This window comes from Nomascus leucogenys, chromosome 10 (genome assembly GCF_006542625.1).
Source record: "Nomascus leucogenys isolate Asia chromosome 10, Asia_NLE_v1, whole genome shotgun sequence".
Classification (NCBI taxonomy): domain Eukaryota; kingdom Metazoa; phylum Chordata; class Mammalia; order Primates; family Hylobatidae; genus Nomascus; species Nomascus leucogenys.
This window is the reverse complement of record NC_044390.1, coordinates 84,405,212-84,421,492: the sequence shown is the minus strand read 5'-3', so window position 1 is coordinate 84,421,492 and position 16,281 is coordinate 84,405,212. Positions and strand designations below refer to the sequence as shown.

At 48.1% G+C, this 16,281-nt stretch overlaps 1 protein-coding gene across 2 annotated transcripts in view; it reads left to right on the top strand.

The window, feature by feature from the left end:
- NOS1 (nitric oxide synthase 1) overlaps positions 1-16,281 on the top strand; it is a 152,471-nt gene that overhangs the window by 120,133 nt on the left and 16,057 nt on the right. For both annotated transcript variants that reach the window (XM_030821472.1, XM_030821471.1), the window contains 5 exons: positions 5,957-6,150; positions 8,582-8,751; positions 13,059-13,269; positions 13,930-14,017; positions 15,570-15,691. In XM_030821472.1, coding sequence (XP_030677332.1) covers positions 5,957-6,150; positions 8,582-8,751; positions 13,059-13,269; positions 13,930-14,017; positions 15,570-15,691 — 785 coding nt within the window. The remainder of the gene's footprint in view (positions 1-5,956; positions 6,151-8,581; positions 8,752-13,058; positions 13,270-13,929; positions 14,018-15,569; positions 15,692-16,281) is intronic.

Sequence of the window (16,281 nt, the reverse complement as noted above, 5' to 3'; positions counted from 1 at the left end):
AGATGAACCTCTTAAGGGAAGGTGGGCTTTAGAAAGGCAGGAGAGAGGAGGGGGGTCCAGGAAGAAAGAACAGCAGAAGTCCAGGTCAGCACCAGGATGTCTGGGAGAACGGCAGGCATTACAATGGAGAGTTCTTGATGGGGAGAATGCTTCAGTCTCATCTCCCCTCAAGTAAAATTTCTTCTCTCCAGCCTTCCCCATCTCAACAGAGGACATCAACATTTGGCTTCAGCCAAAACTTCCAGTGTCATCCTCACTCCTCTCTCTCCCTCGCCTGGGTCATGCAGTCTCTCAGCAGGTGCCCTTGGCCTTGTCTTTCAACTACATCTCAGGCCCACCACCTTGAGCAAAGCCATAGGCGTCTCTGGTCTGAGTGACTGGAATAGCCACCAAACTTGTCTCTTGGTTTCTGAGCTTTTCTCTAAAAATATCATTTTCCGAAGAGCAGATGGAGGAATCTTTCCTTTCTTTCTTTTATTTAATTTATTTATTTATTTGAGGTTAAGAGTGGAAGTTTAATAGGTGAAAGAAAGGGCCAGGTGCAGTGGCTCATGGCTATAATCCCAGCACTTTGGGAGGCCGAGGCAGGCAGATCACGAGGTCAGGAGTTTGAGACCAGCCTGGCCAGCATGGTGAAACCCTGCCTCTACTAAAATTACAAAAATTAGGTGGGCGTGGTGGTAGGTGCCTGTAATCTCAGCTACTCAGGAAGCTAAGGCAGGAGAATCACTTGAACCTGGGAGGTGGAGGTTGCAGTCAGCCAAAATCACACCACTGCCCTCCAGCCTGGGCAACAGAGTGAGACTCCGTCTCAAAAAAAAAAAAAAAAAAAAAAAAGAAAAGAAACAATAGCTCTCTGCTGCACAGAGGGGTCCTGGAGAAATGGGTTGCCAGATCCACGGTGAAATGCAGGGGGGTTTATAGATGCCTGGTGAGGAGGCAGTGTTTGATTTACATAGGACGCAAAATAGTGGTTGGACCAGGCATGCCATTTGGATAGGGCGAGAAAAACTGGTTAGGACTAGGTGTCCTACTTGTATAGGGTGTGAATTTCTGGCCACCCCCACCCTAATCTTTTACTATGCGAGCGGGTCCTCAGACAGAGGAATCTTTTAAAACCATAAATTGAAGCCTGTCACTCCCCAGCTTCACAGCCCCTGATGGTCTCCTGCTGGACTTCAGGAAACTTCCAAACTCCTTGCCATGACAGGTCATCATGAGGCTCTTGTGATCTGGCCACTAGCACCCTCCAAACAAACACTCCAGCCTTCTTTCCCTTCTTTGAACATGCCACCTTTTCTCTGCCTCTGGGCCTTTGCACGTGCTCTTCCCCATCCCTGGAATGCTGTGCCTGCAGGTCTTTGCACGTCTCTGCTTAAGTGTCAAATCGCCAGAGAGGTCTCCCTGACCGTCCTATCTGACATAGCCTACTCCCCTCAACCCATCACCACCCACTCATCCACACCACCAACCCCACCTGAGATCTTTTAAGTGACTTCTCAATGAGAATAGGGCACTTTGCTGTCCTTCTCCTCTCTCACCAGTGGCTAGAACAGTGCCTGGCACGCAATGTATAGGTGTAGATTGAAGGAACCTTGTTAACTTGAGTAGTTCACAGCTGACAATATTTACTCTTTTCACTGAAGAATGCACATTTTCTGGGGGGTTTTTTTCCATTTAATGCTGGACATTAGCAAATTATTCTTTTATCTGCAAACCTATCATTGAGCCACCACCAAGCATGTGTGTGTATGTGATGCTTCTGGATGTGGCTAGAAATAGGTCACACAGAGGGGACACTCAGGGGAGAAGGGAATAGGGCCCAAATGGCTGCTGCTGTTCCATTGCCTCTTCCCCTTCTCCCTGTACTTCTCATATGGCCCATATGTGTCCCAAGCTTTAAGAAGAAATAAAAAATAGGCCAGGTGTGGTGGCTCACACCTGTAATCCCAGCACTTTGGGAGGTTGAGGCAGGTGGATCATCTGAAATCAGGAGTTTGAGACCAGCCTGGCCATCATGGTTAAACGCTGTCTCTGCTAAAAGTACAAAACTAGCCGAGCATGGTGGGGCGTCTGTATCCAGCTACTAGGAGCTAAGGCAGAGAATCTCTTGAACTGGAGGTGAGGTTGCAGTCAGCCAAAATCACACCACTGCCCTCCAGCCTGGGCAATAGAGTGAGACTCCGTCTCAAAAAAAAAAAAAAAAAAAAAAAAAGAAAAGAAACAATAGCTCTCTGCTGCACAGAGGGGTCCTGGAGAAATGGGTTGCCAGATCCACGGTGAAATGCAGGGGGGTTTATAGATGCCTGGTGAGGAGGCAGTGTTTGATTTACATAGGACGCAAAATAGTGGTTGGACCAGGCATGCCATTTGGATAGGGCGAGAAAAACTGGTTAGGACTAGGTGTCCTACTTGTATAGGGTGTGAATTTCTGGCCACCCCCACCCTAATCTTTTACTATGCGAGCGGGTCCTCAGACAGAGGAATCTTTTAAAACCATAAATTGAAGCCTGTCACTCCCCAGCTTCACAGCCCCTGATGGTCTCCTGCTGGACTTCAGGAAACTTCCAAACTCCTTGCCATGACAGGTCATCATGAGGCTCTTGTGATCTGGCCACTAGCACCCTCCAAACAAACACTCCAGCCTTCTTTCCCTTCTTTGAACATGCCACCTTTTCTCTGCCTCTGGGCCTTTGCACGTGCTCTTCCCCATCCCTGGAATGCTGTGCCTGCAGGTCTTTGCACGTCTCTGCTTAAGTGTCAAATCGCCAGAGAGGTCTCCCTGACCGTCCTATCTGACATAGCCTACTCCCCTCAACCCATCACCACCCACTCATCCACACCACCAACCCCACCTGAGATCTTTTAAGTGACTTCTCAATGAGAATAGGGCACTTTGCTGTCCTTCTCCTCTCTCACCAGTGGCTAGAACAGTGCCTGGCACGCAATGTATAGGTGTAGATTGAAGGAACCTTGTTAACTTGAGTAGTTCACAGCTGACAATATTTACTCTTTTCACTGAAGAATGCACATTTTCTGGGGGGTTTTTTTCCATTTAATGCTGGACATTAGCAAATTATTCTTTTATCTGCAAACCTATCATTGAGCCACCACCAAGCATGTGTGTGTATGTGATGCTTCTGGATGTGGCTAGAAATAGTACACAGAGGGACACTCAGGGAGAAGGGAATAGGGCCCAAATGGCTGCTGCTGTTCCATTGCCTCTTTCCCTGTACTTCTCATATGCCCATATGTGTCCCAAGCTTTAAGAAAAATAAAAAATAGGCCAGGTGTGGTGGCTCACACCTGTAATCCCAGCACTTTGGGAGGTTGAGGCAGGTGGATCATCTGAAATCAGGAGTTTGAGACCAGCCTGGCCATCATGGTTAAACGCTGTCTCTGCTAAAAGTACAAAAACTAGCCGAGCATGGTGGCGGGCGTCTGTAATCCCAGCTACTAAGGAGGCGGAGGCATGAGAATCTCTTGAACCCAGGAGGTGGACTGCACTCCAGCCTGGACAACAGAGAGAGACTCCATCTTAAAAAAAAATAAAACATAATAATAAAATGTTAAAAATTCTCCACTTACAAAGCTCACCAGAACTGAGATTTAAGACAACTGGTTCTGAGCCAGTGCTATCCCCCAGAGGGTCGGCTTCCCAGCAAAGCATCAAAGACCAGTCCACCAAGGTGCCCTGGGGCCCCGCAGCCATTCCGCCTGGGTTCTCAGGAAGCGACATGCAGAGTCAGTCCCCTTGGTTAAACTCCCAGCAGGGCCAGAGCCTGGGCCCACCTTCTATTCTAGCCCACCTGCCAGCCACGTTCCCCTGCCTGCTCCTTGTCTGCACGGCCACCCTCTGCCTCGTTCAAGAGGACTTTGGGGGAGGTGGCTGTGCTCGTGAGCTAGCTCAGCAAGTTTAGGTCCTCTGCATTTCTATTTTGTACAAATCGTGATGATCTGGGAAGAAAGCGGGAATTGATTTGCGGGCCTTTCAAAGGCTTCCTTTGGGTAGACTTAGGAGGCTCCCAAATTAGAAACCCCACAGCGCCCCCTGCTGGCCCCGGCTTCTGCGATTTCCTTCTTGCAGCTCTCTGGAGGTGATGTCTTTTTGCTCCCCAGGAACCAAAGACTGGTGTGAGCTCTGAGAAGGTTCAGTCGTGCACGTTCCCAGACAGGGCAAGATGTGCCCAGGGAGGGCCAGTGGGACTCCAGACCCTAATACTGCCATTCACAATTATGGTCGCTAAGTTCCCCACTATGCTAAGGGCGGGGATGCCTTGCTTCAAGAAAATACTTGACACCCTTTCCTCCCCCGAAATAATGTGCCCGCTCAACTCTTTTTAAAAATGATGGCTATTTGTAGCACAAAAGGGTTCTCAGTTGAGCCAAAAACTCCTTTAAATAGCGAGTCCCATTGGGCTATTCAAGTGTTGATTTACATACCATAGAGAATATAGAAACTTCATGTTGAATATCAAGCGTCTCTAGCCACTGAAAATTAATTGGCAGTGAAGAAAAAGCAGATATGAAAAAGCAATCATAGCTCAAAGGGTGCAAAGGATTTGATTTCTCAAAGTGTAATCGATCCTAGAGTTTGCTGGTGTTGTGGGAAATGCAGTATATCTGTACTGAAAGGTTTTTGTGGGATTTGTTTCTTTTTTGAGTGGTGGTAGGGGGATATAGTCTTGCTCTGTTGCCCAGGCTGGAATGCAGTGGTGCAGTTTCTGCTCACTGCAGTCTCCACCTCCTGGGTTCAAGTGATTCTCCCGCCTCAGCCTCCCAAGTAGCTGGGATTACAGGCATGTGCCACAATGCCCAGCTGATTTTTGTATTTTTAGTAGAGACAGGGTTTTGTCATGTTGGCCAGGCTGGTCTCAAACTCCTGACCTCAGGTGATCTGCGCACCTCCACCTCCCAAAGTGCTGGGATTACAGGCATGAGCCACCGTGCCCAGCCTGTACTGAAATTTTTTAAAGGACCAGAATAATCACATTCTGAGAGTTTATTCTTGAAAGCTGTTGGATTAGCACAGGCCTCTTGAACTTGAAACACGAAAATCAATGCCGAAAGGTTATAACCCGGTAGGCATCAATAAGTTTCCTTCCGTGTTTTCTTTATAGATCTCTTAATTTTGTAATATTGATGAATTTATGCATAGGAGGAACCCAATCTTAAAGCTAAGTCTTTTTTCCTTTACCATAACAATACGAGGAACGCTGGTTGCCAAAGGGAGTGGGGCTTGGAATTCCTAGGAGATATAGAATTTCACAGATTGGGGATACCACAGCCTGTGGTCCCAGTGAAGTGCTAGACACTGAGAGAACCCCTATTAGTACTGAGAATGGGGTGCTAGAATCCAAAAGAAGGGAGTTGAGAAGGAGAAAGTGAGTAGTTATGCCCAATACTGCTTCCAGATCCAGATGAACCCTAGGAACCAGCCATTGGATTTGCAGTGAGGAGTTCACTGGTGACCTTGATAAAAGCCTCAATGTAGAATGATGGCTGAGCATTGTGGCCCTTACCTGTAATCCTAGCACTTTGGAAGGCCGAGGTGGGAAGATTGCTTCAGCTCACAAGTTTGAGACCAGCCTGGGCCACATAGGGAAATTCCATCTGTACAAAAAATTCCAAAATTAGCCAGGCATGACAGTGCCTGCTTATAGTCCCAGCTACTTGGGAGGCTGAGGTGGGAGGATCATTAAGCTTGGGAGATAGAGGCTGCAGTGAGCCGTGATCGCACCACTGCACTCCAGCCAGGGCGACAGAGCAAGACCCTGTCTCACCATCATAATAATAATAATAATAATAGAATGATGGGAGCATAGGCTTGGTTAGCACAGGCCCCAACAAGAATGGAAGGAGGAGAACTGCAGCCAACAAGGACAGACAGAAGAGCAAAAAAAGGAGGAAGTAGTTGCTGGCCCTCGTCCTATGATTCTTCTGCAATTTCCTGCAGTCGGTCAACTATCTTCGTGCGTCTCCACACCAACGGGAATCAGGAGCTGCAGTACCAGCCTGGGGACCACCTGGGTGTCTTCCCTGGCAACCACGAGGACCTCGTGAATGCCCTGATCGAGCGACTAGAGGACGCGCCCCCTGTCAACCAGATGGTGAAAGTGGAACTGCTGGAGGAGCGGAATACGGCTTTAGGTAACATTCCCGGGGGCCCTTCCCTGCTCTAGGGAGCTGCAGAGGCACTGGGTGCCTGGGGAAGAAGATACCCTTTCTTCCCAATCACCAGTCCAGGCAGGAGAGTGGGTCTCTGTTGCTAACAGCCTATGAGACTAAAGATTTTCCCCTTTCTCATGACTGATCAACCTTGGCCCAACCAGCTGAGCAAATAAATGCACATAGTGCCAGGCCACTGATGGCTCACCATTGGGAGAAGGGGGCTGCTACCTTCCTTCATTGACTAGACACAGACTTTAGCAGTAGCCATTCTTTTCACTTTCTATCCTCACCACTAGCCCTCAGGAAAATCTCTAGTACCCCATTGTCCACCAAGTAAATAACAGCAGAAGTCTGATCCTGCCTCCTCTTACAATCAAAAGGTACTATAGGAAGCTCGATGGCCAACTAGGGATTGAGCCCACATTTTTTACCTCATTAGATCAAGTTCTCGCCTGCTTGAGTGTCCATCCTTGACATTCATATTGAAGAACATTCAAAGGCAAATGGGTCTCAGTACTTCATCCAGGAGCACAGGTGGGCTCAGGGGTCAGGTACAAGGAACTGCAGTGACCTTACCTGGCAGACCAATACAGGACTGTCACTTTTACAAAAGAGCTAGGATGTAAAGTCAGGATAGAACGTGAAAGTAGCATGTAGTCAAAGCCCTGCTGAAAACCTCTCAGGAACGCACTACTTTAGAGAGAGATACCCTCTTTTTTTTTTTTTTTTTTTTGAGACAGAGTTTTGCTCTTGTTGCCCAGGCTGGAGTGCAGTAGCACGATCTCGGCTCACTGCAACCTCCGCTTCCCAGGTTCAAGCAATTCTCCTGCCTCAGCCTCCTGAGTAGCTGGGATTATAGGCACGTGCCACCACACCCAACTAATTTTTTGTATTTTTAGTAGAGACGGGGTTTCATCATGTTGGCCAGGCTGTTCTCAAACTCCTGACCTCAGGTAATCCACCTGCCTTGGCCTCCCAAAGTGCTGGGATTACAGGCATGAGCCACCGCACCCGGCTGAGACATACCCTCTCTTAATAAATCCTGACTGAGTGAGGTGGCTGACGCCTGTAATCCCAACACTTTGGGAGGCTGAAGCAGGCAGATTACTTGAGCCCAGGAGTTCGAGACCAGCCTGGGCAACGTGGCAAAACTGCATCTCTACAAAAAAATACAAAAATTAGCCAGGCATCAGGCCAGCCATGGTTGTTCACTCCTGTAATCCCAGCACTTTGGGAGGCCGAGGCGGGTGGATCACCTGAGGTCAGGAGTTCGAGACCAGCCTGGCCAACATGGCGAAACCCCGTTTCTACTAAAAATACAAAAAATTAGCCGGGCGTGGTGGCACATGCCTGTAATCCCAGCTACTTGGGAGGCTGAGGCAGGAGAATCGCTTGAATCCGGGAGGCAGAGGTGGCAGTGAGGCAAGATCGCACTATCGCACTCCAGCCTGGGCAACAAGAGCGAAATTTCATCTCAAAAAAAAAAAAAAAAAATTAGTGAGGCATGGTAGCACACGTCTGTAGTCCCAGCTACTCAGGAGCATGAGGTGGGAGGATCACTTGAGCCCAGGAGTTCAAGGCTACAGTGAGCTGTGATCGCACCACTGCACTCGCCTGGGCAACAGAGTGAGACCTTGTCTCAAAAAATAAATAAATAAAATAAAAATAAAAATAAATCCAACCCAGACAGTACTTCCTCTGTGTTGAAATAGAGCTTTGTATTTGGGATTGAACCCCTGTTGGAGGAGAGGCTTATATTTAGGGACATACTGGATGAAGAGTATATAGAGGGAGTACATTATAGTAGTTAGAACAAGGTCTGAAGCCACACTGCCTGACTTCATGCTTATGAGCTGTGTGACCTCAGGCAAATTTCTTAACCTCTCTGTGCTTCTATTTTTCTCAGCGGGGAGAAGAATAACACTGTCTTGGATTGTTGTGGTGATTAAATGAGTTAATATAAAATACTAATAATAGTACTTGGCATATAGAATGTGCTAGGTAAGTGTTAGTGTTTATAATGACAAACACTAACATCCCATTCAGGGGGTGAGAGGCTGATACTATGCCATGATACGTGGGGCTGAAATAGGCTTATCTCTGTCATGCGCAGCTGGGGGCTCGTTGTATAGAACGCCAGTGGACTATGTCATGCTATTTTAATATTTTTCTCCTCTCTTCATGTATTTTTCTTAATTTTTGGATTCATTTGCCTAATTTTTGATTTGCTTCTTGCACACATGAAATCCCCTGGATTCCGGGCATGAAAGGTGGAGAGCTAGAAGGTTGCTTGGCTCTGGAGCTACCCTCCTCCCCTGGCCCCATCCTCTGCTCCAGGAGCAGACCTAAACCCCCGACTTGGACTCAAGCCCTCCCACACCCACCCCTCACCTGCCTTGTACCTCCACAGGTGTCATCAGTAACTGGACAGACGAGCACCGCCTCCCACCCTGCACCATCTTCCAGGCCTTCAAGTACTACCTGGACATCACTACGCCGCCAACGCCCCTGCAGCTGCAGCAGTTTGCCTCCCTAGCTACCAGCGAGAAGGAGAAGCAGCAACTGCTCGTCCTCAGCAAGGTGGGTCCCCAGGCTTCGCACAACCCTAGGGGGTGCCTTTCACCTCCTTGTCATTAAAGAATTGAAAACTGTTATTTCCAGGCTTCCAGCAGATGGAAGTCTTGAGCCAAGGGGGCCATTATTTGCTGTAGGTCGCCATATTGGCTGGTCCAACGTGGCTGGTCTTCCACCAGTTCTAAGGCCTGGCAGAGCAAGAGTGACTCCCTTGAATCAGCAGTTCCCTGGCTACAACAGAAATTGCTATTCTAACTGTTTCTGTCTTCCTTTGGAACCTTGAGCTTCCATTAGTGCCATCTTAGCCCATGCTTAGGAGAAAAAGAAACAGGATCTCACCACGCCTTGATTTAAAGATAAGGTTTTTTCTTGTTTTTTGTTTTTTTAATTTTTATTTTTATGGGTACTTGGTTGGTAGGTATATATATTTATGGGGTACATGTGATGTTTTGATACAGGCATACAATGTATAATAATCACATCAGGGCAAATGGGGTATTCATCCCCTCAAGCATTCATCATTTCTTTGTGTTGGGAACATTCCAGTTCCACTCTTTTAGTTATTTTTAAATATACAATAAATTGTTGTTGACTATAGTCACCTTGTCTAGATCTAGGAAACACTAGATCTTATTCTTTTTTTTTTTTTTCTGAGACAGAGTCTCACTCTCTAGCCCAGGCTGGAGTGCCGTGTTGCAATCTCGGTTCACTGCAACCTCCATTTCCCCGGGCTCAAAGGATTCTTGTGCCTCAGCCTCCCGAGCAGCTGGAATTACAGGTGCCTGCCACCATGGCCAACTAATTTTTGTAGTTTTTTCTTTAGTAGAGATGGAGTTTCACCATCAAACCCCTGACCTCAAGTGATCCACCCACCTTGGCCTCCCAAAAGTGCTGGGATTACAGGCATGAGCCACCGCGCCTGGCCTGGATCTTATTCATTCTATGTAACTGTATTTTTGTACCCATGAACCATCTCTGCTTTCCCCCACCCCTCGCAGCTACCCTTCCCTGCATCTGGTAGCCCTCTTCTACTCTCCATCTTCATGACTTTATTTGCTTCTAGTTTTTAGCTCCCACAAATGAGTGAGAACGTGCAAAATTTGTTTTACTGTGCCTGGCTTCTTTCACTTAACATGATGTCCTCCAGTTCCGTGCATGTGGCTGCAAATGATGAGCTTTTGCCAATGCAGAGGAGCTGCAGGTGGGACTGCTAGAGATCAGAGGTCTCTGTAAAATGAACCAAACGTAGCCTCTACCACCTTGCTTAGAAACCCTGGGATCACCTGCCCCAGCCCGCTGCAAAGCCTTGTTCAGTAAGAATTCTACCCAGGAGAATCACCCACGCTGCTCCCAATGGGGGCTCCTTCCCAGTAAGCAAGTCCCCAGCACAGGATGGCTTGGCTTTCTTCTGCCGTCCAGGAGAGGGGATTGAATGGTGGGCAGCAAGGAAGAGGCTAATTAATGAGTGCGTAGTATTTAGAAATGTGAAAATAAATACCAGAAGGAACACTTAAAGAGCTGTAAGTAGTTACCTCCGGGGAGTTGGAAGCAGATGGCAGAGGTAGAACAGGAGACCATTATTTTTAATCATAAGCTTTACAAAGTTATTTAACTTTTTAGACTATCTGCAAGTATAATTTTGATTTAAAACTTTTAATTAATGGGGGAGGGTGGCTGATAGGAAGAAGGATCATAGATTGCACTGTTGGTACCTTATTAGATTGTACTGTTTTTACCTTATTTAAAGCAGAATTTGGGCACAGTGGCTCATGCCTATAATCCCAGCACTCTGAGAGGCAGAGATGGGAAGATTGCTTGAGGCCAGGAGTTTGGAACCAACCGGGCAACATAGACCCCATCTCTACAAAAAAATTAAATTAGCTGGGCATCATGGCACATGCCTGTAGTCCCAGCTACTCAGGGGGCTAAGGTGGGAGGATCACTTGAGCCCAGGAGTTCGAGGCTGTAGTGAATCACGATCTTGCAACTGTACTGCAGCGTGGGTGAAAGAGCAAGACCCCATCTCTATAAATAAATAAATAAATAAAGCAAGACCACATCTCTATAAATAAATAGGCCAGGTACAGTGGCTCACGCCTGTAATCCCAGCACTTTGGGAGGCCAAGGCAGGCGGATCACCTGAGGTCAGGAGTTTGGGACCAGCCTGGCCAACATGGTGAAACCCTGTCTCTACTAAAAATGCAAAAATTAGCTGGGTGTGGTGGTGGGCACCTGTAATTCCAGCTACTCAGGAGGCTGAGGTAGAAGAACTGCTTGAACCCAGGAGACAGAGCTTGCAGTGAGCCGAGATCATGCCACTGCACTCCAGCCTGGGTGACAGAGCGAGAATCTGTCGATAGATAGATAGATAGATAGATAGATAGATAGATAGATAGATAGATAGATAGTAGAATTTGATATAACCCATATGTATTAGTTCATTTCTTCCAAAAAGTGCAGGCTTCAAGACAGGATTAAATGAGCAAGGATTTTTATTAGGGGAAACACCTGTGTGACAGAAAATAGGGATCAGACAAGGCTGGGAGAACCATCAGACCTCAAAACAAATTTAACCCCAACCAAAGGAAAAGGAAGAAAGGTTGGACGGGAATGTTCTAGACTGCAGTGCAGTTTAAGGAAGGCCCAGCAAGGTCCTTGAGTAGCCCTGTGCTTGGTTATTGGCAGGGAGCAGCCTGTGTGAAGCCAGGCCTGGCACCAACAGGGTGATGGATGTCAGTTTCAGGTGATGTCAGTTTCAAAGAGTTGAGAGGCCAGGGCTCTTGGTCCATGTTGCTCCTGCAACTGCAGGCCAGTCAAGCTAGAGGTCTGAGAAGCACAATGTCAAGGATGCCATCGCCTATTAATAAAGCCAGAACAGGCTGGGCGCGGTGGCTCACCCCTATAATCCCAGCACTTTGGGAGGCCGAGGTGGGCGGATCACAAGGTCAGGAGATCGAGACCATCCTGGCTAACACGGTGAAACCCCATCTCTACTAAAAATACAAAAAATTAGCCAGGCGTGGTGGTGGGCACCGGTAGTCCCAGCTAGTCGGGAGGCTGAGGCAGGAGAATGGCGTGAACCCCGGGAGGCGGAGCTTACAGTGAGCCAAGTTCGTGCCGTTGCACTCCAGCCTGGGCAGCAGAGTGAGACTCCATCTCAAAAAAAATAAATTTAAAAAAAATTTAAAAATAAATAAATAAGGCCAGGACAGTCTTTAGGAACATGGTAAAAATCTTTGTTACACAGTGCACTCGCACCCTGGTCTCAGAAACTGAGCCTTCTGTTCCAGCAATCAGAGACTGCCTAGGGCATCTTCTGAGATTAAGGAAAAATAACTCCAGAGCTCCAGAGAGTTCCTCTGTTGCCTGGTTACAGCTGGGCTTTGCTGTCAACACGTCCCCAAACATGGTCCTCCACACACCCCAACCTGATTTTCCAGGGCTGTCACTCACCGTCATGAACATGACCCAAGCTCTCCAAAGATGCATCTCCACACTCTGCAACCAACAAATCACAGGTCTCTACTGAATACCTGCCACTCCCTGCATGAGTCATGACTGCCTTCCATAGTGCGTCTCTCTTGACTTCAGGAGTGTGTAGTGACTAGGAACACAGATTCTGAGGACACACTGTCTAGAGCAAGGATCAGTTTCACCCAGCATCACCACCTAGTAGCCATGGGACCTCTATGACCCTCAGTTTCCTCATCTATAAAATGGGGAAACAGTAATACCTGTTTCATAAGGTCCTCATGAGAATCAAAACTTAGCACAGAATAATTACTATTCAAGTGTTAACTATTATTGCTCGCTTTTTCTTTTCTTTCTCTCTTTCTTTCTTTTCTTCTCTTTCTTTTTCTTTCCTTCTCCTTCCTTCCTTCTTCCTTTCTTTCCCTCTCTCTCTCTCTTTCTTTCTTTCTGTCTGTCAACAGGGTCTCACTCTGTCACCCAGGCTGGAGTGCAGTGGCATGATCATAGCTCACTGCAGCCTCAAGCACCTGAACTCAAGCAGTCTTCCCACCTCAGCCTCCCAAGAAACTGGGGTACTGCAGACATTCACCACCAGATCCCGATAATTTTTCTTAATTTTTTGTAAAGACAGGATCTTACTGTGTTTCCCAGGCTGGCCTTGAACTCCAGCCTCAAGTGATCCTCTCTCCTTGGCCTCCCAAAGCACTGCAATTACAAGCATGAGCCACCACACCTGCCAACTGTTACTTTTATTTTGCCTTCTTCCTGGACCCCCTCAGGTCCTCATGGGAAGTATGTAGCAGCTGGGTTCAAGCTTGTCTCTGTCCATCTCCTTGGCACAGGGTTTGCAGGAGTACGAGGAATGGAAATGGGGCAAGAACCCCACCATCGTGGAGGTGCTGGAGGAGTTCCCATCCATCCAGATGCCGGCCACCCTGCTCCTGACCCAGCTGTCCCTGCTGCAGCCCCGCTACTATTCCATCAGCTCCTCCCCAGACATGTACCCTGATGAAGTGCACCTCACTGTGGCCATCGTTTCCTACCGCACTCGAGGTGGGCGGAGGCACTGGGAGAGCCTCCTTGGCTGCATTTTCCCCCAAGGGGCCTCTGGAGGGCTCCCTAAACCACTGCCTGCAGGCTAAATCCCAAATCCCTGGGAAGAAACTCACCCCCAAGACCAGAAAACTGGGGGGAAGAAGCAGCAGGTGAACTGTCCCCTGGTGCAGAGCCAAGCCTGAGCAGAATTAGGAAAGAGGCAAGATGTGTATTTACAATGGCGCCCCCTAATATACCCAAAGCAGCAACTGGAACAAGTCACCACTACTCACTCCCTGGGACAGCGCTCTGCTGTATCATGCCCAGCTGGTTGTAAGTGAGATAACCCAAGCTCTGCCCTGTATTTTTCCTCCTAGATAAAGCAATTAAAATGCACAGTGCCCGTCCCAGGAGCCCAGCAAGCCACCAAAAGCACCCTTCAATAGGGAAGGATTCGAATCCAACCCACCCCTACCCAATAGAATCCTGGGTGGTTGCACAGGCACGAAGTCACCCCAGCTATACCACTTCCTCTTACCCTTCAGAGGAAGGGATCCTGGGGAGGAATTCCAAAGGATAAACTTGGCCCTGGGCCTGTGGGCATTTGCATTGGAGGGAGGAGGGGAGGCCTTGCTTGGGAGCAGTGGGTGGCCCTGACTGCCTTGGTTATTTTGCTAGATGGAGAAGGACCAATTCACCATGGTGTGTGCTCCTCCTGGCTCAACCGGATACAGGCTGACGAAGTGGTCCCCTGTTTCGTGAGAGGGTGAGTAATAAGTGAAGAAAAATGAGCAATTGCCTCAAATCTGCATATTGACATCGCACGTTGGGGTAGGTGGACCAGTCTGAAGGGCTCTAGGGAGATGGCTGGGTGACACACGATGGAGACCAATGTCCTGCGTCTCTCTTAGTTGTTAAGGAAACAAGATCAGAGCAACATAGCAAGCTAGGCAAGTCCTCCGGTCAATGTCAAGTCAATGCAACACACATTTCACTTGGGCGTGTACTGGGCTAGATGCTGGAGCTATCGGGGAAAACCATGCAAATACAGTCTCCACCTTCATGGACCATATGGGCTAGTGGAAATTCTAGCCAAATTCTACTGCTCACTCCCAATCAGTCCCAGTTTCCTAGAGATGGAAAAAATCCAATCACCCCCATTCATTGGAGCTTTTCCTCCCAAACTCAGCTGTAAAGGCTATAGCTGATCTTAGACCAGTTATAGTTAACCTGTTTTGTCGATCAATAACTTCTCTACCTGAACACTGGCTTTGGCCAATCATTTTTCTCAACCATTGAGGTTAGAATGTTCACAATATGGTCCACATGCCATTGATAATGATCTAAATATCATTGGCATCAGAGTCCTCTGGGCTGTTTCAAACATAGAGTCCTGAGCCCAGATGTAGTTCATGGCCCAGGAATCTGCACCTTGAACATCCCCAGGTGATTCTTTTACACACTGAAGTCTGTGACTCCTTGATTTAAAGATTTCATGGTTGGTTAAACGAGTGGCTCTGGGCTGGGCACAGTGGCTTACGCCTGTAATCCCAACACTTTTGGAGGCCAAGGAAGGCAGATCACTTGAGGTCAGGAGTTCGAGACCAGCCTGGACAACGTGGCGAAACCCCATCTCTACTAAACTACAAAAAAAAAGTAGCCGAGGGTGGTGGCGGGTGCCTGTAATCCCAGCTACTTGGGAGGCCGAGGCAGGAGAATCACTTGAACCTGGGAGGTGGAGTGCAGTGAGCCAAGATCACACCACTGCACTCCAGCCTGGGTGACAGAGTGAGACTCCGTCTCAAAAAAAAAAAAAAAAAGGAAAGAAAAAAAATGGTGGCTCTCAAACCAGGGTGATTTTTACAGCACTCCACCCCACCCCTGCCACCCAGGGACATCTGACAATGTCTTTAGACATTTGAGTTGTCACAACTCACATGTACTCCTGGCATCTAGTGGGTGGAAACCGGGGATGTTGCTCAATACCCTACAATGCATAGGACAGTGCCACGACAGAGGAGTGTCCACCCCAAGTGACAGTGGTGCCAGTGTAGAGATACCCTGGGTTGAATTTGCTGAGCTCAGCAGTGAGAAGAATTGGGGAATGGAGAAATAGCCAGAACTTGAGGACCCCCCATTTTTGGAATTCCCCTAATCGGTGAGACTCCCACCCTGAAAAGGGGCACCTGGCCCCGGCTGAAGAGCTGTAAGTCTCATTGTATGTCTACCGAAGATAGCCACCTGGTCTACCTAAGATTCAATTGTTCTTGATTGGATTTGAGCTCTGCAAAACTTCTGACCCCCTCTTCCTTGCCCAGAGCACCCAGCTTCCACCTGCCCCGGAACCCCCAAGTCCCCTGCATCCTCGTTGGACCGGGCACCGGCATTGCCCCTTTCCGAAGTTTCTGGCAACAGCGGCAATTTGATATCCAACACAAAGGTGGGTTACAGTCCAGCGGCCACTTGGTTCCCACCCCCGGACCTGGGGAGGTCCAGCTGTGTCTCAGCAGCCCTAGAGAACAGCGAAGGTGTCTCTCCACGGCGTCACTGCCTCAGAAAAGCTGGGGCATGTAGCACCAACCTGACCCACAGGTGAAGTTCATGGTGTAATCCAAACAGCCTGTCCCAGGGGCCTGAAATTCCAGGCCCAGAGGACATGTCTTTGACTGTTAAGATGTGATCTCTTCAAAAAAAAATCCAATAGCCTGGAAAAGATAAACATTAGTCCTTATCAAATGGCTATGCTTATGTAATTATTTCAAAGACTGTTATTCAAGAGCAAGTGCTGTGTGAAAGACACAGCAGATCAGCTCTGGGAGGAGAGAGAGAGAAAGAAACCCAAATTGTGGCATGCATTAGACAAGGATTTATTGAGCACCTAATGAGTGCCAAACACTATTGGAGGCCTTGGGGCATGGCAGTGAACAAGACAGAAAAACAACTAAAATAGAAATGAAAACCTTTCCATTGATTTGAGGGATGATTACAAAAATGAATCAATCCATCAATCAGTCAGTAAAAACTTGCCCC